The 25,569-nt window shown below is 33.6% G+C and overlaps 4 protein-coding genes across 8 annotated transcripts in view; all 4 read left to right on the top strand.

The window, feature by feature from the left end:
- Positions 1 to 15,876, top strand: part of LOC124438454 — a 73,929-nt gene extending 58,053 nt beyond the window's left edge. The window contains exon 21 of the mRNA XM_046988610.1: positions 14,816 to 15,876. Within this exon, the coding sequence (XP_046844566.1) occupies positions 14,816 to 15,743 (928 nt within the window). The 3' untranslated portion in view covers positions 15,744 to 15,876. The remainder of the gene's footprint in view (positions 1 to 14,815) is intronic.
- Positions 1 to 25,569, top strand: part of LOC124438461 — a 120,403-nt gene that overhangs the window by 60,658 nt on the left and 34,176 nt on the right. The gene's annotated exons all lie outside the window — the stretch shown is intronic.
- LOC124438457 (probable serine/threonine-protein kinase ireA) overlaps positions 174 to 25,569 on the top strand; it is a 29,629-nt gene continuing 4,233 nt past the window's right edge. For 2 of the 4 annotated variants that reach the window (XM_046988613.1, XM_046988612.1), the window contains exons 1-2: positions 21,025 to 21,307; positions 22,585 to 22,620. The gene's annotated coding sequence lies outside the window, so the exon portion shown is untranslated. Of the gene's footprint in view, positions 241 to 21,024; positions 21,308 to 22,584; positions 22,621 to 25,569 lie in introns of those variants that run through there. The other 2 variants (XM_046988614.1, XM_046988616.1) reach the window with 2 other exon arrangements.
- LOC124438475 overlaps positions 546 to 25,569 on the top strand; it is an 89,420-nt gene continuing 64,396 nt past the window's right edge. The window contains exon 1 of the mRNA XM_046988637.1: positions 546 to 593. The gene's annotated coding sequence lies outside the window, so the exon portion shown is untranslated. The remainder of the gene's footprint in view (positions 594 to 25,569) is intronic.

Raw genomic sequence — 25,569 nt, forward strand, 5'->3', positions numbered from 1 at the left:
AGTATTGTATAGGGCCATTTGTGCTAAAGACCAGAGACATAAATAACCAATTAAAGAAGTCGGGGCTGTTTAAATAAGCCACTTCTAAAAGTATTTTTTTAAATTTTTTTTTCGCTTTTTTTGGTTACATATGGTTACGAATGAATTGGTTACATACAAACCTAACCTATTGTGAGAAAATGAGACAGCATTATTCATTATCAAGAATTGGTTTACTAGTTCAATGCATTATCTCTATGGGTTGTTAAATATGCAGAAGTGCATAAAGTTGCAATTTGTTTGTGATTATTTCTTCGAAGCTCAAGGAAAAGTGAATGAATTTATGTGTAAATTGTTTGTGATTGATATGAAGGTATCAAGCACTTGTGATATGTTGAAAATGAAGACTTATTTAGTTGAGAAATTTTAAGCATTTATTATGTGCTATTATTTTGTTTACCAGTAATTATATCTAACTTTATTAAATCAAGTAGTTGCTTATTTAATTTCATGTCCATTTTCCTGAAAACATTCTTCTGTTGTGAAAAAATACTTTGGAAAAATTTGCACCCTTGCTGGCCAGAGTCGGCCAAAGATCGTATTTTCACGTAAAGGTGCACCTGATTTTTGAATTATTGAAAAGAGAATTCCTTACATAAGTTCACCTAAAGCTATTTCTTACTAATAGTTTTCATTAACACATTATTTTGTTATGCAATCAAAAAATACCTCAACTATCTGCTAATGGGCTCCGAAAAAGTATATAATTGTTGGTTTCCGTTATTATCATGCTAAATTCATGCGGACACAGTCACTGAATGAAAATGTATTTGCAATGAGTTTTTTTAATGTTTGTTTATAATTAATCATTACTGTCTATCTAGTTTGCACTAATATTGAGCTGTACAGTTTTCTGGGAGAGGTCTCACTGGTCTGTTTGCAACATTGAAAGTGAGTTATTTTATTTGTCCAAGAAATTAGGCTATGCAAAACAATGTGGCAGACATCATGTCTGTGATGACACACTATGCACTGCCTTTTTATCATATTTGTTATTTACAAAAAGTTTAAACCTTTGTTTAACCCCCACAAATAATGACAATTCTGTTGTTAGTATCAGGAGCTCAAAGTATCATGACAAAACAAGTTGTCAATCAATGAATTCAATGCTTCAAAATAGTAATATTGTTTAAACAGAATTTAAATGTCAGGTCTTGAAGCATAGATAAATGGGATCAAACATAACTCATATTTCATCGCAATTGCCAGATGATCTCATAACAATTTCGAACTGTTAAATTTATGCCTACTAGAAAGTTCTTATCCTGTGTTAAAGTGATTACAACTCAACTTGTTTCAATCTTTTTGCGTCTCCTGTTTTACAGTTGATGGAAAGACACGTAAATTAAATACTTGCATAATTTGTATTCTTAGGGTCTGTTTATATGGAGCCGAGTACCCGGCTGAGCGAGTTTAATGTACAATATATTAACGCTCACATTCAATAGCAACTTAACCTATAACTTAACCATGACTTGTTTGTGTAGATTCAGAGGTAGTGGAAATGTCTTTCAAATTAAAACGTGAACGAGGTAAACATGTTGGAAATTCATGTGAATATTATAAAGTCCAAAAATTTTCTTTTCACTGCCCTCCATGATTGAAAATGTGTTGTAACTAATATGTTGGGAGGAATCACTATGACCTCTTGACCTCTTTACTGCAATATAGTTGGGTAGCTGTCAGTTTAAAAGACATATAGAAGTACATCAATGACCATATGTTAATTTGTTTTGTGGAAATGAAAAATAAACGTTTCATTTGCCACAGATATTTTTTATTCTAAAACTTTCTTTTGTTGTTGATGGTTAAATACTTTAAATTAGTTTATTAAATGATCGAATACACGGTAAAAATTTGATATAATTGTTTATCGTACCTGTTATTTAAGAGCAAATCGGATTTTTTTGTCGTGACGCCTCAGAAAAAAACATTGAGGCCGAAACCAGTAACTCTGCAAAGGGTATTTTATGTTTATGTTTCTTGCAAAAAATCTGTAAATGCCATTCTTATACCAGAATTTCAGAAGGTAACGCAAAAACACTGTAATATTTGATTTTATAGGTAAATTATATTGCCGACACTTCACGACACTATTTATTCGTGTGTCATAAATAGTGACGTAGTATGAACATTCTTTGGTCGATAGTCAGTAAATGATGTTCATTTCATGGAGATTGATAACATTTAGTTAACTGAAGACAAAATTATTTTAAATGTTTATTCATGTGCTACATTGTAATTTTGTTTTGTATATTGCTTTTCCTTTCAATTGATTTTACTACATGCAGTTTTCTGTTATCCCAGTTCATCTGTCTCTAAAATCCCAGTTCATCTGTCTCTAAATTTCTAAATTAAGACACAGTAGTCATGAATATTTTTACGCTCCATTTTTTTATAATTGTTGTCAAAGAACTCAGAATACGATATGACAAATTTATGTTTGCATTAATTATCTCTTCTGTTTATTTGTGATCATTTTTTCTGAAAATGAGATAATCATAAATTAATTATTGAACCTGTCATGTGTAAGTGAGAAATGACTGTTTTTTTCAATTTCACAGGATCTGACTTTTCTATCAGAAGCAGGATAGCCTCCACTTTACAATCGTCCTCCATACCTGACAACAACTTGACAAAAGACGAACAACAAGCACTCAAACGACTAAAACACGACAACAACATCGTCATTTTACCAGGAGACAAAGGACGCGTGACTGTGGTCATGGACAGGAATGATTACTTTAACAAAATGGACACCCTTGTTAACGACAAACGTACGAACAACTCAAACGAGACCCAACACCATCACTAGTACGCAAACTTAACAGAAAGATCTTCTCTATGAGAAAATCTAACATTATATCTGAACGTATTTACTATCGACTCAGATGTTCAGTACCACGACCACCCAGACTATACGGACTACCAAAACTTCACAAACCACAAATACCCATGCGACCAATTGTATCATTCTGTGGTTCGCCTACTTACGAACTTTCAAAGTACTTGACTGACATACTGCAACCACTTACAAACAAATCAAAACACAAGCTACAATCCACTGAAACTTTCATTAAAAAACTGTGCACTATACAAATACCGGACAACTATATACTAGTGTCTTTTGATGTGAAATCACTGTTCACCAGTATTCCACTTAATCTGGCACTCACTTGTACAAAAACCCTCATTACAAACACCACGGACGTACTGCCATTACCGACAGAAGACATTATGGAGCTACTGGAGCTCTGCCTCACCTCGACTTACTTCCAATACAAAGGAACACACTACAAACAATTACATGGGACAGCAATGGGCTCGCCCGTTTCTGTTGTAGTTGCTGAAATTGTAATGCAATCTATAGAGGAACGGGCGCTCACGACTTACAAACATGCACTACCTTTTTGGTTTCGCTACGTAGATGACACAATCACAGCACTACATGCAGACGACATTGATGACTTTCATACTCACATCAACAAACAGAACAGCCACATACAATTTACCAAAGATGTCGAAGAAAACGGAACTCTTCCTTTTCTCGACTGTTTGGTAAAACATGACAATCAAAAACTACGAACAACAGTTTAACGCAAGCCAACACATACTGACCGACTACTAGACCAATCATCTTACAACCCTACATCACAAAAGTCACCACAATCAGAACATTAACAAGACGTGCAAAAATCATATGTGATTCACCGGACGCTCTACAAAACGAAAACAACTATCTCAATCGTGTTTTTGACAGAAACAACTATAACTCTGACTTTATCAAACGCAACACTTACAAACCCAACGAAACGAACAACTCAATGACAACAGCAACCATACCTTACATCAAAGGTACGTCTGAGACTATCTCGCGTATCTTACGACCATACAGCTTACGTGTCGTACATAAACCAATCACAACGTTACAACAAGTACTAACGAACATAAAGGACAAAGAACAACCCAACGAACGACAAGGTGCAATTTACAAAATAAACTGCTCCGACTGCCACGCCTCCTATATCGGGGAAACTGGCAGGAACTTAAACATAAGACTTACTGAACACAAACGAGCTACTAAGAAACAAGACAAAACTAATCACATTGCCGAACATCACCGAATCACAAAGCACAACATTGACTGGGACTAGGCAAAATGCATTACTTACAGTACTGACTATAGAAAGGCTTACATTAGAAAGTTGGTATACCAACTTGGAACAAACCCCTCTGAACAAATCACAGCAATTACCGGCACCTTACAAACGACTTATTCACAATACAAACAAACTATCAACTAAAAACATTTCATTTCACACTAATTCACAATAACAATACACAATTGACACCCACAAATGTCAGCAAGTCAGCATTTAATGTTTCCATCCATTTCCATCCATTAACTGTATTAACTTTGCTGGTAGCTAAAACCTTTCGACAAGATGGCAAAAAGACAAAAGTGAAAAGAGAAACACCGAATATACTTTGCCGTCTGATTATTAGCAGCAACATCTTTGATGTTTACTTACACTAAAAAACATCATATTTATGTCATATTACAAGCAATATGTAAAAATAAAAAATATGGCTGCTCAAAGTTGCCTGATTGGCTTAATGTTTTGAGCCAAATTTGGCTTCCTTTTCTCACGTTAGGCTTATTTAAAATCGAAATTCCCTTTTGTTTATTTTCAAATTTGGCTTATTTAAGTTGTTTTTTAATCTTCTTTTAAGAATCAAAATGAAATTGCTTCCTAATTTTATCGAAAATACTCAAAATAGCTATGATGCCAAAAACAGTACGTAACGGTATATAAAATAACGCAAATGAAAATTGACATTAATAATGTATTACACCCTTATTGTCAGCATACAAGCACCATGTATGTTGACTGTTGACAGACTTCCCAGTCTCAAAGTGATAACGTCTTTAAAATTTGATGGCATTGTGTCAACATGGATTATAATGTCGTGCAGCGTACTCGTATATAATGTAAAGATCAGTAAAGATTAAGCTTGAAAACTTTTTTCAATTTATGTGGTAATTATCAATAAAGACATTTTTTGCATATCGTTTGAAAAAGTGATGTGCAATTATTTTCATTTTAGCCAAAACGATGTGCGATTTGCACATTGCACACCGTTAACTCACACACTGGTCCCACAGTTAAATACGTTTAAACAAGGAAAAAACAACTACAAGATAATATATCGTTTGACAATGTACATATATGTAATATAATCACTAAGTTGAAGACAAGTTATTTTTTTTACATTTACGCAACTAAAATACAAATGGTGCGTTAAACTTCTATTTTGTATATTTCTCTATCCGTTCATTTACCCAGTGAATATTAAAATACCCGAATTTATTCTTTGCTAAGTGATTAAAATTTTACAATTTTAAGTTGGTGTTAACCTGAGGACATTTTGACGATAGTAGTAGGGTCATACAATTTATTAATATTGATAATGTTTGTTGTTATGTGTCTTTGTTTTTACTAAATTGGAGAAAGTTAATTTTATGAAGTTTTTATGTGTTTATACAGTTATAAGTTTTTTAACAATAAGATAGTCAATTTGGCCTGTCTTGTGTTAATGTGAAAATAATATTTGTTTTTCTCTTTTTGTAGATTTTACTCCAATTTGTGAAGGTTTGTATAGTGATGCATGCACGGCAATATAACAATGTATTAGTTAAGAATAGTTTTATTATTAAAAAGTTATTTTTTCCCCTCAATAAGGTAAGGTTCAATAAAAAATTCACATAATCAACATTCCTTTTGCAAAACTAACGTGTCTAGATAAAAAATTTCTATTCTTTTACTATTCTTCGACTACATGTATGTTCTTAACGCTTGACTCATCATAAGTTGGTATAGTCATTTATTGTACTAATGACTGATTTATGATTTTAATACGCGCTATGTTAATAGCTACACCTAAAGTCATAAATAGGAGTAAAAGATTTGGCTGACTTTGCCACTGAAACGTATGTTTTGAATAACACTTTGGATAACTTTTTTTACTCATATAGTGGCCGAGTTTTTAGCTACGTCTTCACTTTGGAATTATTATTTTTTAATCAAGTTTATGGATTTATTCTATTTGAAAAATTATTTGAATGAATGATTGTAATTTCTTTTATAGAAGCTGTAAAGTCTACCAATGTTGTTGCTCAAGATGAGGTTCATATCACCCACGAGGATGCAGCAGCAAATCTGGCCCAAGATGATGAGATTATTGCTCAAGATGAGTCGAAAATCAACGGTGCTGGTAATTAATTGCTTCATTTAAATTAAAAACACATTAATTTGTATTGTTTTGTTCATCGGGCCGATTGAAAAACATAAATTTTGCGGGCCGAAAATTTCATATCATGCGGCATTAATCTTATTTAGGGTTGACTGTCAATCTTACAAAATTGAGCAAAAATTTGACAAAAGAGATACATGATGTGCATGGAATCCAAACATTGAAATCGAGGGAATTTTGATCGCCATTGTCCATTAAAGCACCCTTTCGGCTTCTTTCAAATATGCTTTTATACACTTGCAGTGTCCCGTTAGTAAATACCTTTAAACAAGGGCAAAGCAACTACAAGTTATTATATCGTTCGACACCTTACATTCATATAATATAATCAAATGAATCTTAGACAAATCACTGAATCTTGGTTAGCTTGGATCATATAAACAGCTCTTAAGTATTGAAATTTTCAATTTTAACTTTGTGATAACCTTCTGAATTTTCGCTTTTATTAAATTGGAGAAATATCAATTAATTTTAGAAAGCTTTTTATGTCTATATAGTCTCACTTTTTTAACAATATATCTAACACAGTCAACTTGACATGTCGTATATTGCTGAAAAAATATTTTTTATTTTTCTCTACTTGCAGAAGTTAAGCGACTTAGCACAGGTTAGTATGGTCAAAATAGACACTTCTGTGTTTGCACAGGCTGGCTTGTGCAAACTGAGGAAACCTTTCGGAGTTTTTACATATTCATTGTTCCTATATTAATATCAAAATATTTGGTTTTAATTTTTTTTTAACCTCAGGGCAGTTTGACGAAAGTATAGTTATGCCATATAATAATATCGCTATGCTACGTTACAAAGATTAGTATGGCATTTTACATGAATGCAACTAAAATACAACATATTTTGTGCCCGTTTTTCAGCTCGTTTTCTTAAGTGTATGTAGACGAAACACTAAATTTGAGTTTATTCCTCCATAAGAATTAAACCTTTACAATTTTATTTTGTGATAACCTAAGAACAGTTTGAGGATAGTATAATTATATGCAATATAATTATATCGATAATGTTTTTGCTTGTTTATGTGTCTGTTTTTATTGGATTTTTAGAAACGGGCGCTGAAGACTCTGGAATTTCAGATAAGGAGGACTGTGACTTTGAGCATATAGAAGGTAACATAAAACACCCTAATGCCCATGTATAATTATAACGGTAAATTATATTGCCGACACACTAGTAGACACTAAATATTGTGTCATAAATGGCGACGTAATGTTAACTTTCTCTGGTTGACAGACAGTAAATGATGTTCATCACATGAAGATTGACAACATTCATTTAGCTGGAGCCAAAATTATTTTCAATGTACAGTCAAATGCTACGTTGACATTCTATTTTGTATATTCTCTCTCTCTCAATTTCTTTTACCAAATGCATTTTTTTGATATTCCTCTCTTCGATTAAATTGTTATACAATTTTTAGTTAGTTAACCTGTCGTATGTAAATGAGAAAATGTTTTTTCAACAATCTGTCACCAAAAAACGTAAATATGAGTAATATTATTTTCATTGGTATGTTTCACAATACGAGATGAAAGGAGTCTGTAAATAATCATCAATATTTTATGCCCCATGTTTTATTATGGTAGTCAAAGAGCTTAAAATATTTATTTCATTCATTGGGATTTAAAGCATTTCAACGCAAAATTTTGATATCTGAATACCGTTTTCATTACATAAAATCTGGGACAGTTAAATTAAACTAATTGAATCAAGCCAATTAATTTTAAGAAAATATTTTTTTCTATATATCCTTAAGATTAGGAAACTTAACTGTACATCAGCTATTCTTTTATTTCGAAAATGCGAAAATGTTTTTTCTCGGAGGTCAAGCGATTTTGTGATAACATGAGACCAATGTAAGATGCGTTCTGTATTTATTTTTAGTCTGGAAATGTCTTACTACAAGAATATGAGACAGAGAGCTACTTTTATTTTTTAAGGCCTAGTTCAAACGTCGAACTTTACATGAACCGAACGCATTTAAAACAAAAGATAATGAGGAAGTTCATCTCATTTTATTTTGTCTTTATTGCGTTCGGTGCTTATAAAGCTTAGTTCTCATTAAGTGCCTTGAGTCATCCGAGTCGTTTCGAGTTGTTTCGTTGTTTTTCAAAACGACTTGGACGACTCAAGCCATGGAATTCTCATATATTCGTACAAGCGCTGCCGAGAGACTGTGCTTTAATTAATTTTTTCGCGAAACATTTAAAAATGGCAGATGCTGTTTATCAAAGACAAAGGCTTTTGGCTAGTTGTTTGCTTCTTCAAATCGTTTTGCGCCATAAAAAGTCGCTTGCATTTTTCAACGGTCGTTTCAGTCGTGTGATTCATTTGAGGTCATCCTGGTCGCCTCTGATATGCTCTCATACAGTCGCACGGGTCGTCTGTGAAATTTTGGTACGACTGAAACGACTCGGACGACTATATGAGAACCAGGCTTAAAGTTTAAAACAGGCCTAACTTAACTAGTTTACCATTACTTTCTATTATTATAATGATTAATACCTTGTTACAGACAGTTCGACGATAGCATATATAGTTACCCAATATAAGTCATCTTGACCTGTAAATGTGAAAACAATATTTATTTTCAGTCATGCACAGCAATATAATTATTATGAACATTTATTATTATTACAACTAGTTTTATTTGCCTACATTTCGAAAAGGTAGGAAGTAGTGGAGAATTTGCATGACTAGAAAGGAGTTCTCGCTCTGCTATATATTTGTTAAAAAAATTCAAAACCAGGATGACACAACTATCGTTTTTTTTCAAAGTTCAAAATTGCGCAATAGATTCTTTTTAATAATTGATTTTTTAATTTGTTGAGTTCTCCGTTTAGTGACATTTACTTTATGTGCTCCACTTCCAGATAACACCCCAAGCACAGAGGATTTCATGAAAAGGTTTCAAACCAATGACTACAAAATCAAACAAAGTGTGCATGAAACATTGAAAAGGTATAAATATTTATAGATATAGTTCAGCTTTGAGTCTTATAACATGACAAGTGAGCATGCTATGTTTTTTCCCAAATATCTTGATTTTGTACATTACAGTTTTCCATGGATTGCTGGTGATTATGGCTCAGCGCGACCGACCAATGAGATGCCATATCGTCATTTGTTTCTTGAAGTCGACCAAAATATGAAAGACAAGTCTTTGAAACAAGAAATTGATAAAACATTTCAATGGAATGCTTCAAAATATATAGAATTGCGTTACATTGACCCATCTGACGAAGTAGGGATTCAACCGCTTTCCAAAACGATATTGTGTTGAATTTGGCATGGGCATGGTTACTATAAAGTTTCTCGGACATTTACGTAATAGTAGGAAGTGAACAATTACATATATCAATATGTATAGACGTAAAGTATAGAAAATAGAGCGACTTGTTGTAATCCTGTCGTTGTTGGTGATAATAAAAGTTGTGTTTCAATGGTTTAAACCGAGTCTCCATATTGTGATTTGTCGAGGACTACAGCTTTGGAGGCCAGCATTCTCGATAAGCTGTTATTAAATGCATTACTAAGCTAATTAAAATGTTACTCTTGAATAACTAAAAGCTGATAAACCATTAGCTACTGAGCTTTCTGTATTAAAGCTTACTTTTGAAATAATTAAAAACTGATATGAAAGTTAGGAAGGGCTATTTTTTGGAAAAGTAAAATGATAGAGATTTGAAAGCGCGTTCGAATGGCGGTTTCAAACTTCGTACAAAAAGCCTTTTGTTGATTATTTTCACTGTTTATTACATTCATTTTTCGTTTAAAAATGTCCAATTGCTATAAATGACGATTAACACGTTTTGGAAATCAAAAATTTCTTTTAGTTACATGCCCCCGGACTCCCTTGTTGGGATCTCACAATCGCGTTTTCTGTGTTTGCGGCTAACAACAACTTTCATATGGGTGGTGACAGGTTTTAAAGGGTGTAAGTTTCACCAACAAAGCGGGCAAAGTCCTTCCCAAAACTTCCCATACTATTAAAGGTCTTCATACATGTATCTTGAAAATATTAATTACGTCAAATGTTGCGCAATAAGAAGGTGGGATGTTTTGCCCACCAAAATAAAAACCTGCCGTGGCCACAGGTATACCAGGGCCTCTAAATCTTTTGAAACATAGACTAGAAATTTTGGCTCTCGGCCCTCGCCTTTTAGGTACACTCGTTTCCATGGTTTAATCAAAGCGTGGTAATGCGTCCAAACCATAGCGTGGTACGTTGACTTTGTTCTGCTAAAAAGATAGAAAACATAATAGAGAAATTGAATTCACTAGGCTAAAATAGAGATGCCAAGTTCTTTAGAGAACGTGTTTGAGTTGCTGTCAGAGAGAGAAAACGATGAGGTACAGACACCAGTTTATAAAGCTGGCAATGAGGCTAGGGGGAGAATTTTTAACCTCAATCGTACCGTACGCAAAAATACTTTTTGTGTGTCCTGTAAGAACAAGAAATACTATGCCTGCCCAGTGGCGTAGCAAACTCTTTAATTGGGAGGGGGCACATATTCATATATTCATGTTCTGCCGCGTTGAGTGTCTTTGAAATCCATTGTTTTCAACGGATTAAGACATACATATATGAATTTGTGCCCCAATGAACGATTCTGGTACGCAAAGGTCTTGCCTGAGATTAAAAGATGCTTTAAAGAAATTGGGATTTGTTTGAAAACGTCTGCTTTAAGGACTTCTTACGTGTGAAACAATGACATTGGCGCAACATGCACTTATTTGTTATCAATGCACTAATGCATAGATGTAAATGAAAAGTATTTTGCCGGAAAGAGTTGGCAAGTTTTTCATGGTGTATTTAGAGTTTATTTTTCATTTCACTTGATCAAGTAATCAATCTTACAAAATAAACATAGAAATAGAATGGAAGATAAATTATACAACGGGAATTGTATATTTTGACTCATATAGGTAATTTACCTAATGACTTTTTTCAGGGCATTTTTAACTATATACGTAACTACCACAGCATTTACTCCAGTAGGCCACAGCAGTGACCATGGATTATCGGCTGATAGCAGCCGCAGTAAAGTTCCTGCAACATCTTAAGCAATGAGGAACAGCAATTGCAAATACAGCATACTTCTTCCGAAATACAAGCATCTTTTATCCAATCTGTTCAACCTGACAAAAGTTCCCCAAAGCCCAACATACCATATTTATGTGTCCTCGACTCTTCGTTACAAAGCGCTATACAGCTTTTCGTAGGACGTTGTCAACTTACTTGTCACATACTTACTTACTGGACATACTTAATCTTTACTTGGTGTTACTGTATTTTCTTGAAAAGTTACATATCTATTTTATGTCAATTAACAGTCAATTGTTATATTAATAGCGTTTTTTAATGTAATCCTATTTCATACCTTTTCTTGCTGTGCCAAACAGGAGTAAATTGTTTAACTGATGAATATCTTTATGGTATGGCTATGGTGCAATTGCACACTTCCAAGAAAAGCTTCATTACAGGTTATCTTTTATCTGTGTAAACGAATTAAATTTATTTAGTTTTTGTTTTTGATGGCACTACTTTGGGTTTATTTGTGCTATTCAACACACCCTGTTGACTTATTGACTTATTTTGCTTTTTGTGAGCTTTCATAAAACGTTTGTAATTTCTTTTATGATTAGCGTTTACGAAATGGTGATGAAAAAAAGGCAGAACGTAGAAAAATGAAAGATATTTGAATTTATCCATCAGTATGCAAGTAGCGATCACTCTTGTGTATTGTTTTGTGCAACACATTTCTCGGGTAAAGTTGCTAAAACTGCACAATGCAGCATATAGTTATACATTTATCTTTCTTCAAACAATTTAGCTTCAATTTTATTTGTACTTCAAAAAGTTGTACAAGTCATGTCTCTCCTTCGCCCTTCAAAGAGAACATAACAAATATTTTACCTTGCTAATTTATGTCATGCAGTGATCTTTTGAAATTTTTACATTGTTAGAAGAAAATTTATGTATGTAGTGATGCAAGACGACCCATCCTTGTTATATTGATACGTCACACGGAAGAAAATACCTCGAAGAAGACAGCGTTGAAATGTACCTAGTGATCAAAGAGTTCTACTTTTATACACTTATTTGTATTATATTTTTCACATGGAAAAGGCTGGTACACTTTAAACTACGATGCTATTTTTGTGAATTCTTCAGTATGTTTAATAACAATGACAGGTATGCTTTAAATACAAGGTTTCATATATGAATTCTTTCAGAATATTAGAAAATGTTAAGAAAATTCTGTTGCTTTTGACATTTACTTTAACACGCCGAAATGTTACGCGTTTAAAGGTATTGATTTTACACATCACAAAAAAATCGAAACAATCATTCAGGCAATAGCTAAATATACAGACTATTCCATTTGTTCGTAGGTAGTTTTCCGCCACGTTTTTACCCTCAAGCAAAGTTATATCATAATCTTAAGATATACCATGGCCTTAAAGAAGAACTATATCATAAGTTTTCATTCATCAAGCAACGTTGTTTCCCTTATATATTTTTCCTCATACAATAAATAGTATTAAAGTGTGGCCGGAAGTGAACACGCAAGCAAATTTTCCTCTCATTATTTGACGAAAAATAACTTTTGGAAAAGTGAGACTTGGTGTTGTTTAAATAGGTTTTTACGCTCACCATTGTAGCTACCTAAAAATGTTTATGCAAAGTTTCTTAAATATTTACATGAATAGAAACAGTTATTGTCTTTGATGATCTGATTATCAACCAGGTGCAGATTTAGTGTAAGTCAGTTGACTCACGCAAATTACATATATTTGGTAGTTATTCTGTGTTCTACAATTAGTTGTCATTCCGGAAAGTTTGCATGTCGATTATTTTTACATGACAAAAATGTAAACATGTCCTCGAACCAAATACATAATTGGATGGCCACCTTTAACTAAAATGCCTGAACGCGCATTTACTTGCTTTTAGACACGCATGTCTATAACCCTTGCATTTCATAGCATTACTGCCGTTATGAACTTTTTCGTGGCCGTGGTTGGAAAAATTTGGACAAGTTGAACTGCTGGTGTAAAATTTTGACTGGAAGTAGCATTCCAGTTATATTCAGTTCTGTGGAATCTTGGTTTTGCCTTGGTGTAAAAAGTTCTTTATATTTCAAAGAAATTGCCCTATAAAAATAAATAAATTGGCTGAAATGAATAATTGAATTACAACAAATCATCGGCTCAAAATCTTGAGTCTCGGGGTTGCCATGACCTGCTCTCGAGTTCTCCCAAAGGTCAATCTCCTCGGTTTGCATACAAACACAGTAAACATCTTTCATTTCTTAAATGAAACACAACTTCCAACATTCACTGGAGGGATAGTACTTCCAGCAAAACTCGTGCAGTTAGTTGAGTTAACTTTGCGTTTATCATTGTTGCGGTCATTACATTCATAAAAAATTTTGTCAGACTGTTGCTAATAGGTTGACGAATCGACCATACCAATCACAGCCTCACTCATAAGTAGTTGGTTCAAAAGACGAATTAACCTTCTTCGAGATAAGTAAGATAATTATTTTCCATCAATAAACAAGACAGAGTGACTAATCTGTGACAGCTAGTCCGAGTGACAGCTAAAACTTGAATACAGACCATCAACCAACGAGGCGTTAAAACACTTATTAATCTACTATCCAATAGAGAGAAATGTGAAAGGCTGTATAGAGTCAGGAACCAACAGTCAAATAAGACAAGTGATGTCTGCTCAATTGTCATTCAACATTGTAAGCTTTTAATTTAAAATTTTTAATACAAAAAGATGACCATGATTATTTTAGAACAGATAAGATGAATGGAAAGACTGAACGCAAACAATGGTACGATCGACCACTGCCAAAACCACAATCTGAACCGTTTTGGGAAATTTGCGATGCAAAGATGTACTTCAAGGAAACAATATCCAATCCCACTGTTTTGTCGAAGCTTGCAATCATGCCAAATGAGGAAAACGTTGATATGTTTCGTGACACAAGGAGCCAACAAAAGATAAAGCAATCACAAGGTCTAAGGTTTCTCAACTCAGATCTTCGTATAAACAGTGAGTAAAGAGCTAATTGTCTTTGTAACCTTATGCAATAACTAAATTGTTCTGTACTTTTCTAGTTATGCCTAAGTTCAATTTTTTAACGGCATTGCATAATTTTTTTTCTTGTCAGTCAAATGTCACTTTTTGCAAATAACGATTATCGTAATCTTGATTTTATGTTATTTTTTTGCAGATCATATAGTTCTCATTACCAACGAGAGCAAATTTTTTAAAGAAATATTTCTAACCAATGATTACAAAATTAAAGAAAGTGTGCATGAAAAATTGGAAAGGTAAATCTTTATTAACTGTTATAATTCAGTTTTAAGTCATTTGACTTAACAGTATGTTGCTGTTTTTTCCAAGTGCCTTCATTTTTTACATTTACAGTTTTTCATGGCTTTGTGGTGATTATGGTGTAGCTCGTCCGACCAATCAAATGCCATACCTTCATTTGTTTCTTGAAGTCGACCAAGCAAAAAAAGATAATAAACTTTTGAAACAAGAAATTGATGAAATATTTGAATGGAATGCTTCAAAATATATGGAGTTACGTTTTATCAACCCATCTGACGAAATTATAATTCATCCGCTTTCGAAGATGTTTCAATCAAGGCGTGATAATGCGTCCAAACCATCCTGTGGAACGTTGACTTTGCTCTGCTGCAAAGATGGAAAACATTACGCGTTGACTTGTCTACATACTGGATATAAAAATTCTCCCGAAAGCGAAAATAAATTCTTGTACATTCAAGAGGAAATTAATAATAATAAAAGTGGTTTTGAGAAATTTATGCACGAAAACAAATATTCGTACATTCATAACGATGGCACACAAATAGCTCTTGGCGAATTTTCGCATTACTCATTTGATCAAGAAACCGATATAATGGCCATCTTAGTTGATAATAAAGAAATTGAATTCACTGCAGCTAAAATAGAGATGCCAAGTTCTCTAGAGAACGTGTTTGAGTTGCTGTCAAAGAGAGAAAACGTTGAGGTACAGACACCTGTTTATAAAGCTGGCGACGAGGTCGGCGGGAGCATTGTTGACCTCAATCGTACCGTACGTTACAAGGGAAAAATAGTGTTCCGTGACGTGGTGGCTGTAGAAAGTGATCAAGAATTTATTCAGCAAAGTGACTCGGGCTCTCTGGTTTATTTTAATGATAAGAACAACAAGAAGATACCTTTTGCATATGCTGTTGCTGTTGCGTCCCGAAAGAACAAGAAGTACTATGCTTGCCTGAGACTAAAAGATGCTTTGGATAAATTAGGACTTCTCCAAAATGCCTATTTCAAGGACTTCTGCGTGTGAAACATTGACATTGTTGCATACATGCACTTATTTAACATTTCACATTTTTGCTCTTAGTACTTGTACATTCATCTAATGTTTTTGCATGGCCAATTTAGCGTAAAGCAAAATAAAGTGTAGAAGCAAGATTTTATTCTATAGTCGATATCATTGTTATAAAGATGATTCGCAATGATCCTCTACTACATAAGATTCCGAAATTCAAATACAAATTTAAAAGCACCTACCAACAAGATGCTGAGACACCCGACAAAGTCGAATTTTTACTTAGCTATCTAAAAATCAATCTTTACAGATAGCATTGAGTACAAAAAATTAAAGAAGTTTGTGTAGTTGGATTTTTGTACAACTACATATACAGTTTATACCAGACATAAACTGTTTATACATAATAAAAAAGTGTACTCTTGGAAAAAATTTCCTAAAATAAGACGGAAACGCGTATTGTGCATTGCACAACCGGCATTTTTAAAAATGCATGAATTTTTACCAGTGAGCGAACTGTTGTCCATTGAACAAAGCCTTTTGCTCAAAACTTTGTCATATGGACTGTGTGCGACAAGCTTTTGGCTCACGGGCAGACAAGACAAACGAGATCTATGAGTTTAACTGTTCACCATTTCAAATTAACTTTGTGCATTGTCATATTTTAGTAGAAGTTAGAGAATAAAATTCGCACGTCAACTCCCATTACAAGAGTTATAACAGGCTAACATCACTTATATTCATGTCATACAAATATATTTTCTATTATATTGACGCTTAATTTGACTCAGTCCAGTTATGATATAAACTTAGAGTATTGCTTTTCTAGTAGAATAAAGCAAGCACTTGTTTTAGTTATGTTCATCGATAGTTGAAAAACATGACTATGCTTTCTTTTGTTATAAGTGTGATGTAACAAATGTGATATAACACTGGTTCTTATTGGAATTTGGAAGGACTCAAATCATGTAGTAATTTACTGACAAGACGCTACAACCATCTTGTAAAGGCAAGAACATATCGTTTCGAAAAGAAAGGACAAGAAAAGACAAGAAATGTTGAAATGCATTTAATTCTCCAGTTTGCCATTTGTTGATGCAACATATAATCTGTGTTCAGCAGTAGCAGATACATCGTTTGGAAAAATAAATTAGCTCATTCATTTCAACTTTTATAAATAAAGGTATTTTGAATTGAGAGTAGATTGAACATAAACGTACTAAACATAAACTTAGCTCATTGTGCTGAAATTCTTCTGTATTCCGAAAGTTCAAGATAGATTTAGATTTGTAATACATCTGATATCTGGAGTCAATAAGGATGCATATACAATAATTATCACCTAGTGCTTCACAAAAGCTAGATGGCTAAACGGAATAGTCATTAGACAATAACAATCTCATGAGCATTTAGCTGCCATGACTGACATTTAGATTAGACGTAAACCATTATAGATTCCTTGAGTCAATCAGTCGATAGCATTGCGCTTGTGGCTACTTTTGTCATTGACGAGAGACGGATAAAAAGGGCACAGTTATCATTATTTGTTCAAAAATGTGCTGCATGGTATCGTTCCATAAGATAAGCTTAAATTTTGTAACTTATTGGTGCTATACCAAATCCTACCATAACATTACTTGCTGAAATTGTTTGAAAAAATTGAAATGCTGCACTTTTTCCAGAAAATTCTTAATCACATATGTGAATAAGCCCTGCAATTATTAATTTGTTTCCATTGGTTCTTTGCTTTTCACTAGGTGATTGAAATCTCGAAATTTTTCATCGTTCTTTATAGACAAACAAAATCTCTTCCAAATCAGTTTTTTATCATCAACCATTCAGGGTGAGTAGATATTGGTTAATGGTGATATATTAAATTTCTCCTTGGGGCTATTTTGTTGGTTTTGTGCATAAATTAGCTTGCAATTATTGAATAAAATTCTTTATAATCATTTGAATGAGATAAAATGGGATAAGTTCCTGTAAGATATAGAAGGAAAGCTTAAACAAAATGAAAGTAGATGGGAGTAATCATGAAAATTGTGAAATATTAGCTGGAATATGTAATGTCAAAAAATAAGCACGAACGTCGTGACTTTTTTTTCTATTGCTCTAGAGGTTTACAAAGACAAAGACATTGGAAATTTCTTTAAATCCTTTTTTGTTCTTCTTTTGTTCTTCTCTTAGCTTATTCTTGAATTTTTTCTTTATGCTTGTTCTTATGTCGATGCTTATGTCACATGCCTCGTTGAATGTCTTTGTTTTCTCTTTTGTCTACATTTGTGCTTATCCTTATTTCACTCGTGTGTCTTGTCTTGTCTTGCGTCATCCAATGCCAGATGGCAAAGGCGAAACATGAATGTATTCCAAGTGCCAGCGTGGTGCTGTAATTAAACTTGTTCATGTTTTTTCTAATAGCTGAATACGTATAACGGTTCGCCAGGCCTGAGATACGCTTACGGTTCTCCACAAACTGGAGCAGTGCACCCTCCCGTTGTCATGTAGCATGATCATCCGCGAAGCTGCAATATTGCTCAGCCGAAACGTCAGTCTGTCGATGCTCGCCACAGGAACTACAACCACCCGTAAGAGTAGAGGGATTTCTTCTCGAGGTTAAACTCCTCTAGATCCGATGTGTTTAGCTCCATGCAGGACCACCTCGTGCAGGATGTGGCACTTCACCACGCACATCGGTCTTTACTATGGATAGGTTACTGCAGACTGCAGTCTTGAATGTTGGGTATATTACGCAAAACATAGTACTGGGTAAAGGAAGACCAGTCGAGAAGGCTATACCAAGTTGGAAAGGTACTACTTCTCTGCATAACCCCTCGGTCCCTACTAGTGTGAAGCAGGATTTAAGGACAAATAAAGATAAAAGAAAATACAATAAGGCGATAGAGTGACTGACACAAGCATCAGCATAAACATAAGCATAAGCACAGAAACTTAACATAAGCATAAATTAGAACACAAAAACATTGCAAAGAAAATCCTTTTTCTTTTATGTCCTCCAATCTCTGGAGAATATGTTTTGCTTTGTTTTATCGCTTGCGCTTATGTTGCTAGGGAAAACTAGGCTTAAGTGTTATTATATAGCAATAATTTCAGTCTACAATTATTTAGGCTGCGTTTACACTATACCGGATTCGCTCATCACGACATCTTCATTTGCTTTAAAGTGTTCATAAAATGTTCCATGCAGGCTCAATTTCAGAAAAATTGACTTATGAAATATCTTGGGAAGGACGTATTCTCTATTAAATTCTGTGAAAGTATTTTGATGATCCTAGAGACAGACAATGGTAATGAAGATATCGGTTACTATAGAAGATTTTACTATTGTCGTTCACTCCATCACTACAGCAATCTCTATTCAATAAAACCCATGTTGCAAATTGTAAAAAGGAAGTTCAATTTCGCTTTACAACAGCAGTACTTAACCTTCATGCCCTTATTTTGATTTCTGTCGATAATGTAAATGTTTTACAATATTTCTCGGTTAAAATTTTATCGTCTCGTGCGGATGACGTGATTCTATTTTCCCGATTATGTGTATTTAATGAAGACCATGTTGAGAAATGGATGTTCTTACAGTTTCGTGAAAACGAAAAAACAGGAAAGCATTGATGGCAATGTCGATGATAATTATGGGTGATATGTGAATTTGAGGATCAATACTCCATAACTTAGAAAAAGAGGTTACAGCCAAACACACTGGTGAGAAGGTGTACTAAGTCGGTCAACATGGTGATGATGTGTTTAATGCTCAATATCAACAACTGTTCTTACTGTGAGAATTTTTTTTCAACCAAGAAAGTCAAACTATTACAGGTCAGTTGTATTTACTTGTACATTAAAATTTAAACATTAAACAGGACGTTGTGTCATGCTTATTTTTAGGTGAAAATCTTCAACCATTCTTCGTAAACGTTTATTTTACTTAGTGAATGAGGCAAGGATTGTATCTTCTGTTATATAGGAATGGGATTTATTATTGTAAATCATCTATTTGCATCGTGTATGTATGGAATGACTTTCCTGCTTGTGTCCAAAGCTGATAATGACAGTCTAAGTTTTAAACTCATATCACTCTTGATTATTGGAAACTTTCATTAAAAATTTATCAAATGGGCAAATTTCGTGTTCCTATCAAGTTCTCTCTATCACATAAATGAAAGTACGATATTTCAAAGATAATACTTTCACACTTCGAAGACTGGAAAAAGGATATCTTTTCTATGTCAATATTTACTTGTTGAACTGAGTCTCGAGAATGACTGCACGGAATAATAAAAGGAGAATTTAAGATCTGTTTTCGTTTGCCACCGTTACTGGGTTATCTTTGATGGTCGTTTATTAGAGGAAATATTTCAAGATATTTTTTCCAAAGGTAAGCTGTCAACACAATTTTGTTTAGCATTTTGTAAGATATAATGAGTACTATAATCTATATTATACAGGAAGAAAATGGTTTTCGCATCCCAAATGTTGCGCAATCGCTCCCAACTAACTATAATTATCTTGAATTCGACGAGAAGGAAGAAAATGAATTTGTTAAAGAGGGCATATACAATAAAAAGTTTTACTAAAACTACAGGGGAAAACGCTGTGGACGAAATTGACAGTTATGCAAACAAGGGTGAAGTTGAATATAACGTAAAAACAGACAAAATTCTCGATTCAGGCTTAGAAGATCATGAGTCTGTTGAGGAGAGCAAAGTTGACAATAGAAACAGATTGGAAATCTCTTGTTAAATCCTTCAAAGTACTCGTGTGTCAGGGAATCAAACTTGTGAAGCTAAAGAGAGTCGTTTGGATGACGTAATCCTTGTTTCCCACGAGGGTCGTGGGACGAGTTGCTAATGAGTATTGTGTTGTTGAAGAATGGAAGTCTTCTTCAGAGTTTCATGAACACAGAAAAAAGGAAAGCGATCATATCAATGTGGATGATAACTATGGAGAATATGTAAAGTTAAAGTCTAATGCTCCACTACGTACAGAGAGGTTACAGCCAATCAAATTCTCTTCCAAGGAAACAACCACATACTCATCTAATTCCATTCAAACTCACTCTATCCATCCCACTAAATCTCATCGAAATCCATTCAACTCCACTTAACACACAAAAAATCACACAACACTGACATCACTATACCTTGTAATTTAACAATCTGTAAATATTGTATAATTAGAATACATGTTTTCTAAGTTCCTACATGTATGTATTCTAATCTGAAAATGTCTTATACTAAGGACTAAACGTTATTATCAACAACATTGTAATCCATAGCATATTATGTTTGAAGGCATGTAAAATTGCATGCCTGTATGACATTTAAATTGAATATCTTCAAAATTATTCAATCTTCCCCTCCCCCCTCAAGAAAACATAGACCTTTCTTAGGAAAAAATATGGTTTCCTGCTGTTATTTTGAAATTCCTACATTTTTAAAATAATAGAAGTGTATGACGACGTAAAAAAACAAGGCATTATTTTAATGATTCTTATTTGTCGGAAAAACGTTATAGAAGTTAAAGTTGTTGAAATACTTGTCGGAGATTGGTGAATTATCCATGTAAGTTTTTTATGCTTTGTTATTGGTGTATTCTTTACACCAATGAAGACTTGTTTTGTTCAAAAATACTAGTTCGAATTTGTAAATTCTTTTCAGTGTATATATAAGAGCAATGTAAACAAAATTTCATTGCGTAAAACATTAAATTCAATCGTCAAGAGTTTGTTTAATTTATATATTTCTAAAGCTTACAGATCATGTTTTTAAAAAGGAAAGATTTTCTACACATCACGGAAAAATATAACTGCCCTAGAAATTAGTGAGGCGATAACTATATAGACAGACTATAACAATTTTATAGAATTGGAGGGATTTTTTGCTCCGTTTTTTAATCACAAGTAAACTTGCATAAATACAGAATCTTAACAGGTTTATATTAAAGATTCTTAAGCTTTGTTAACGTATATATTTACTCTTGTCCGTGACAATTTTATGAACTACGTGACGGAAATAGAAACGCAAGCAAATTGTATAATGAAAAGTATAGTTCTCGAGAAAAGTTGTAATGGATTTATCTTAATCAATCTTTTGGATTATCATTTATATATAAATCATTTTTATTGGTACTTTAAATATTGTCATTTATAAACGTTTTCATGAATAGATTTTTTAAAAAAACAATTGCTTACTTGTCTTCGATTATCTGATCGTATACTGCAAAGTAATCTAGAAATATATAATAAATCTCACAATTGAAGCAAACATTCAAGGAAATTGATCAACGATGTCATATACTTTAATGCTTGAAAAGTTAAAGTAATCAAAGACACCGGTTTGTTAACGATGCACCATGCTGAGCAAACACAAAAGGGAAAAGAAGAATGATAAGAGTATTAAAATGAGTTATTTTCTCCCAGTCGGATTTATATGCAACATGAATACGACACAGATTGCAGCACATTTAGCTTTTTACAGCTTTTACACTCTCTAGAAGTAATTTGATTTAATCTTTTCCTCTTATATCTGTGTTCTAACTGTTTATTAAAAGTCATTATTTTCCTATTAAAGTAAAAACAAATGCTCTTACTGCTGTGATAGTGATGACATTAAAAATCATATTTATCGTTAAATGACCTTGACGTTATTACTAAAAATGTCGGCAAAGTTTGTGTTCTTGTTACAGAATTAAATGGAAATTTTGGTATGTAAAGTTGGAAAAAGAGTTATATGTTTGCAACGGGTTTTTTTTATTGTTTTTTAATTAATGCACTGTGAATCCGTCAACCTTCATTTGTAATCGTAATTAAAATATCTTATTGTTTGTATTTTTAATGTAGAAGAGAGTCAAGAGAAAGTAAGTCCACTTCCTAAAGGTTGGTATATTTATGGAGCATACTTAAAGTGCTTATATTACGAATTTTAGCCCCCTTTTTTTATGAGCTTACTTGAAAATTTGGATTATTTGAGGAACTATGACATGTCGCTGTACTTAAACTGATAAATATAAGTTCCTTAATTTTGCCTCCAAAGTCTGGTACTATTTGAGAATTTTTTAAGGACGCCATATTGATACTTGTGACGTAGATAGTTGAACACGTCTGTTTCCGTCAATATAATATTATATTATAGGAGGTGATTTTGTTGTCGTTTTTCTTGTCTTAAAAACAAATAATGACAGTATTTTCAATAAAATATTAAAAAACAAGTTTTCCGGAAAGTATGGCCTCAAATCAGTGCTCAGATAATTCGAATTCGATGTCTGAATGCGTATCTGATTCGAGCTCGGAATCCGTGGGTTATGTCGAGCATTTAAACGACTTCGCATATGACGATGAACCGCTCGCAGGAGATGGTGATGAAGTGCATACTCCAGATGATCCCGATGGAATTCTCCCTGCGACATTAGAACAACGAAGTGATGGCGTAATTTCACTCGGTGAATGGTAAGTTGTTGTTTTGTCCTGTTTGTAATATACATAAAGTTACTTTATAAACCACAATGCTCCCACGTTTCAGGTGTAATTGTCAATGTTGTCATACCAATTTGTTAGAAGGCGCATTAGAGTACAGATGCTGTAAGGAAATAGGACCATCTTTTCAGAAAATGGCATTCGATGGCAGCATTGGAGAAGCAATGCAAGAAGGTGCGTTGATGCACATGATAAGTGGGCACACTATTTGCTGAGAGATTAATGTGCTTGAACATCAGCATGGCCTGACTTATACTGATACCAGACATCAACATACCAAAACTAGTCATAACGTTTTCAAAAACCATAGGTTGGCTTCTCCACATAAAGTTTTTTTCAACACATTTACCACAATTTTGCTCTACAATGGCCATCGAACCAATGTATTTAATGTGTACTTTTGGATTTTCAGCCTTGCAGTTAAAGCAAAATTTTTCAAATAACTCAACCAATGAGATGTAAAATACCATTAACATAGCTTGTTCATGCGAGCTTGCTCTTTCATCAATTCTGTAACACGATTAAGACAATTCATTATTATGAAATTAAACAGAGATCTAATTCTTTATAAGATAAAATACCTGAGTGTATTACTTGTGGTATCTTCATCTGAATCTTCACTCTGACTAGACTCTTCGAAAGAGGAGTAGTCCATGTATGATTCTCCTTCGAAAAGCTCTTCAGCACTCCACTGCATTCCATCGTCTATATTAATGCTGATCACCACGGATGTATTACGATTTTCCCTGATTTCGCTTCGATATTCATTTTGCAACTTCTGGGCCTTTTTCTTCAAAGATGCTTTTGTCTTTTTATACCAGCTTAAAGTCTATTGTAAAGATGTAAGTTTTTTCTTAAGACGATGGCACGATTTACATGGAGACTGGGATTCACAAATATCTTCACCAACTGCATGTAGTTCTTCTTCAAATGGCGAATCGTTTGCTTCCCCAGTGTATACTTCAACATGCTCAGCTCCATCACTAGTAGATGGTACTTCCTCATCGAGAGAACATGTTTCCTTCAGCGATGGCTTATGGAGAGTATGTCGAATAATCTACAAAACTTATATCGAATTTACATATGACAAAAGAAAAATTAACATAAACAAGCGTAAACTTACTTGTCTTCGCTTTCGATCGGTTATTTCGTCCTGTAATGGTTCTGGAATCCCAGCCACGTCAATGGTTGAGATAGCATTTTTCTTCAACCTTCTTTTGAGCTTGACTTGCACGCTCAAATTAAGGTCAAAACAAGAATCTTCAAAATGCACAGAACACAGACACGAGGTAGAGGAAGCCTCAAAACCCGGTCTATGTTTACGCCCAAAATTTACCCATTTTCTATGTTTTTGCGGCTCTGTTTCTTTTTTAGGAAACAGATGCATCGACATTTCTTTGGTTTTTGAATCATTGGCGCCATTAATTTGATTAGGTCCGCCAGCAACACAACGTTTTCCTCCGCGTTTCTTATTAAGATTACTAGTAGAATACGCCATGTTGATATATGTGTTCAACTTTCTACATCACAAGTCATTAGCATACCGATCAAAAAGTTCGCAAAAAAAATGCTGAAAATCGTGACTTTGAACGTCCGTAAAATCACTTTCACCAATCCAATTTCAATTATAATTGCAGATTTAAAATCACTGAAACAAGGTCTTTTTGGCTAATAAAGAAGGGGGGCTACAATTCGTAATATAAACACTTTAAATAGATAAAGTTGTTTGGTGTTGCTATTTTATTCACCTTGTTGAATCTAGAATTAAAATATTCTTGGACTTGTGAGACATGCAGAAACTAAAATATCAATGTTTAGGTTATTTTAAGCTTGCTGTCCGAATATTTTATACATATGGTAAGCCCAAATGTGTTATCGAATAATGTACACCTTATGAAAAATCTACAAGAAAATGGGGTTGTTTAAATAAGTCCACTTTTAAAAGTGTTTATTTAAAAAATTTTTTTCACTTTTTATGGTTATATATGGTAACAAATGAATTGGTTACATACTAACCTATTTTGAGAAAATGAGACAACATTAAACCTACATTCAACCTCGTGAAGTATGGGTTTTTCTAATGTGGTGACGCTTCATATTATCATCGACTACTTGCCTAAAACTGTGAATATAACCTCCCACACACACACACATACACACACACACACACACCTCGTATGCTTTCTTACACTTAATTTGAACTACATTGACTCTTAATTCATGTGGTTCCCTAGACAAATCACGTTTTTTCAGGGAAGGGTTTTTGTGTCTGTGCAGAAAATGTGTTAGTCCGTTGGTTAATGATAACTATTTTCTCTCATAAAATTCGTTCATTTTAATTTTCTTTTTATT

The sequence above is a fragment of the Xenia sp. Carnegie-2017 genome, unplaced genomic scaffold (assembly GCF_021976095.1).
Source record: "Xenia sp. Carnegie-2017 unplaced genomic scaffold, XeniaSp_v1 HiC_scaffold_19, whole genome shotgun sequence".
Lineage (NCBI taxonomy): Eukaryota > Metazoa > Cnidaria > Anthozoa > Malacalcyonacea > Xeniidae > Xenia > Xenia sp. Carnegie-2017.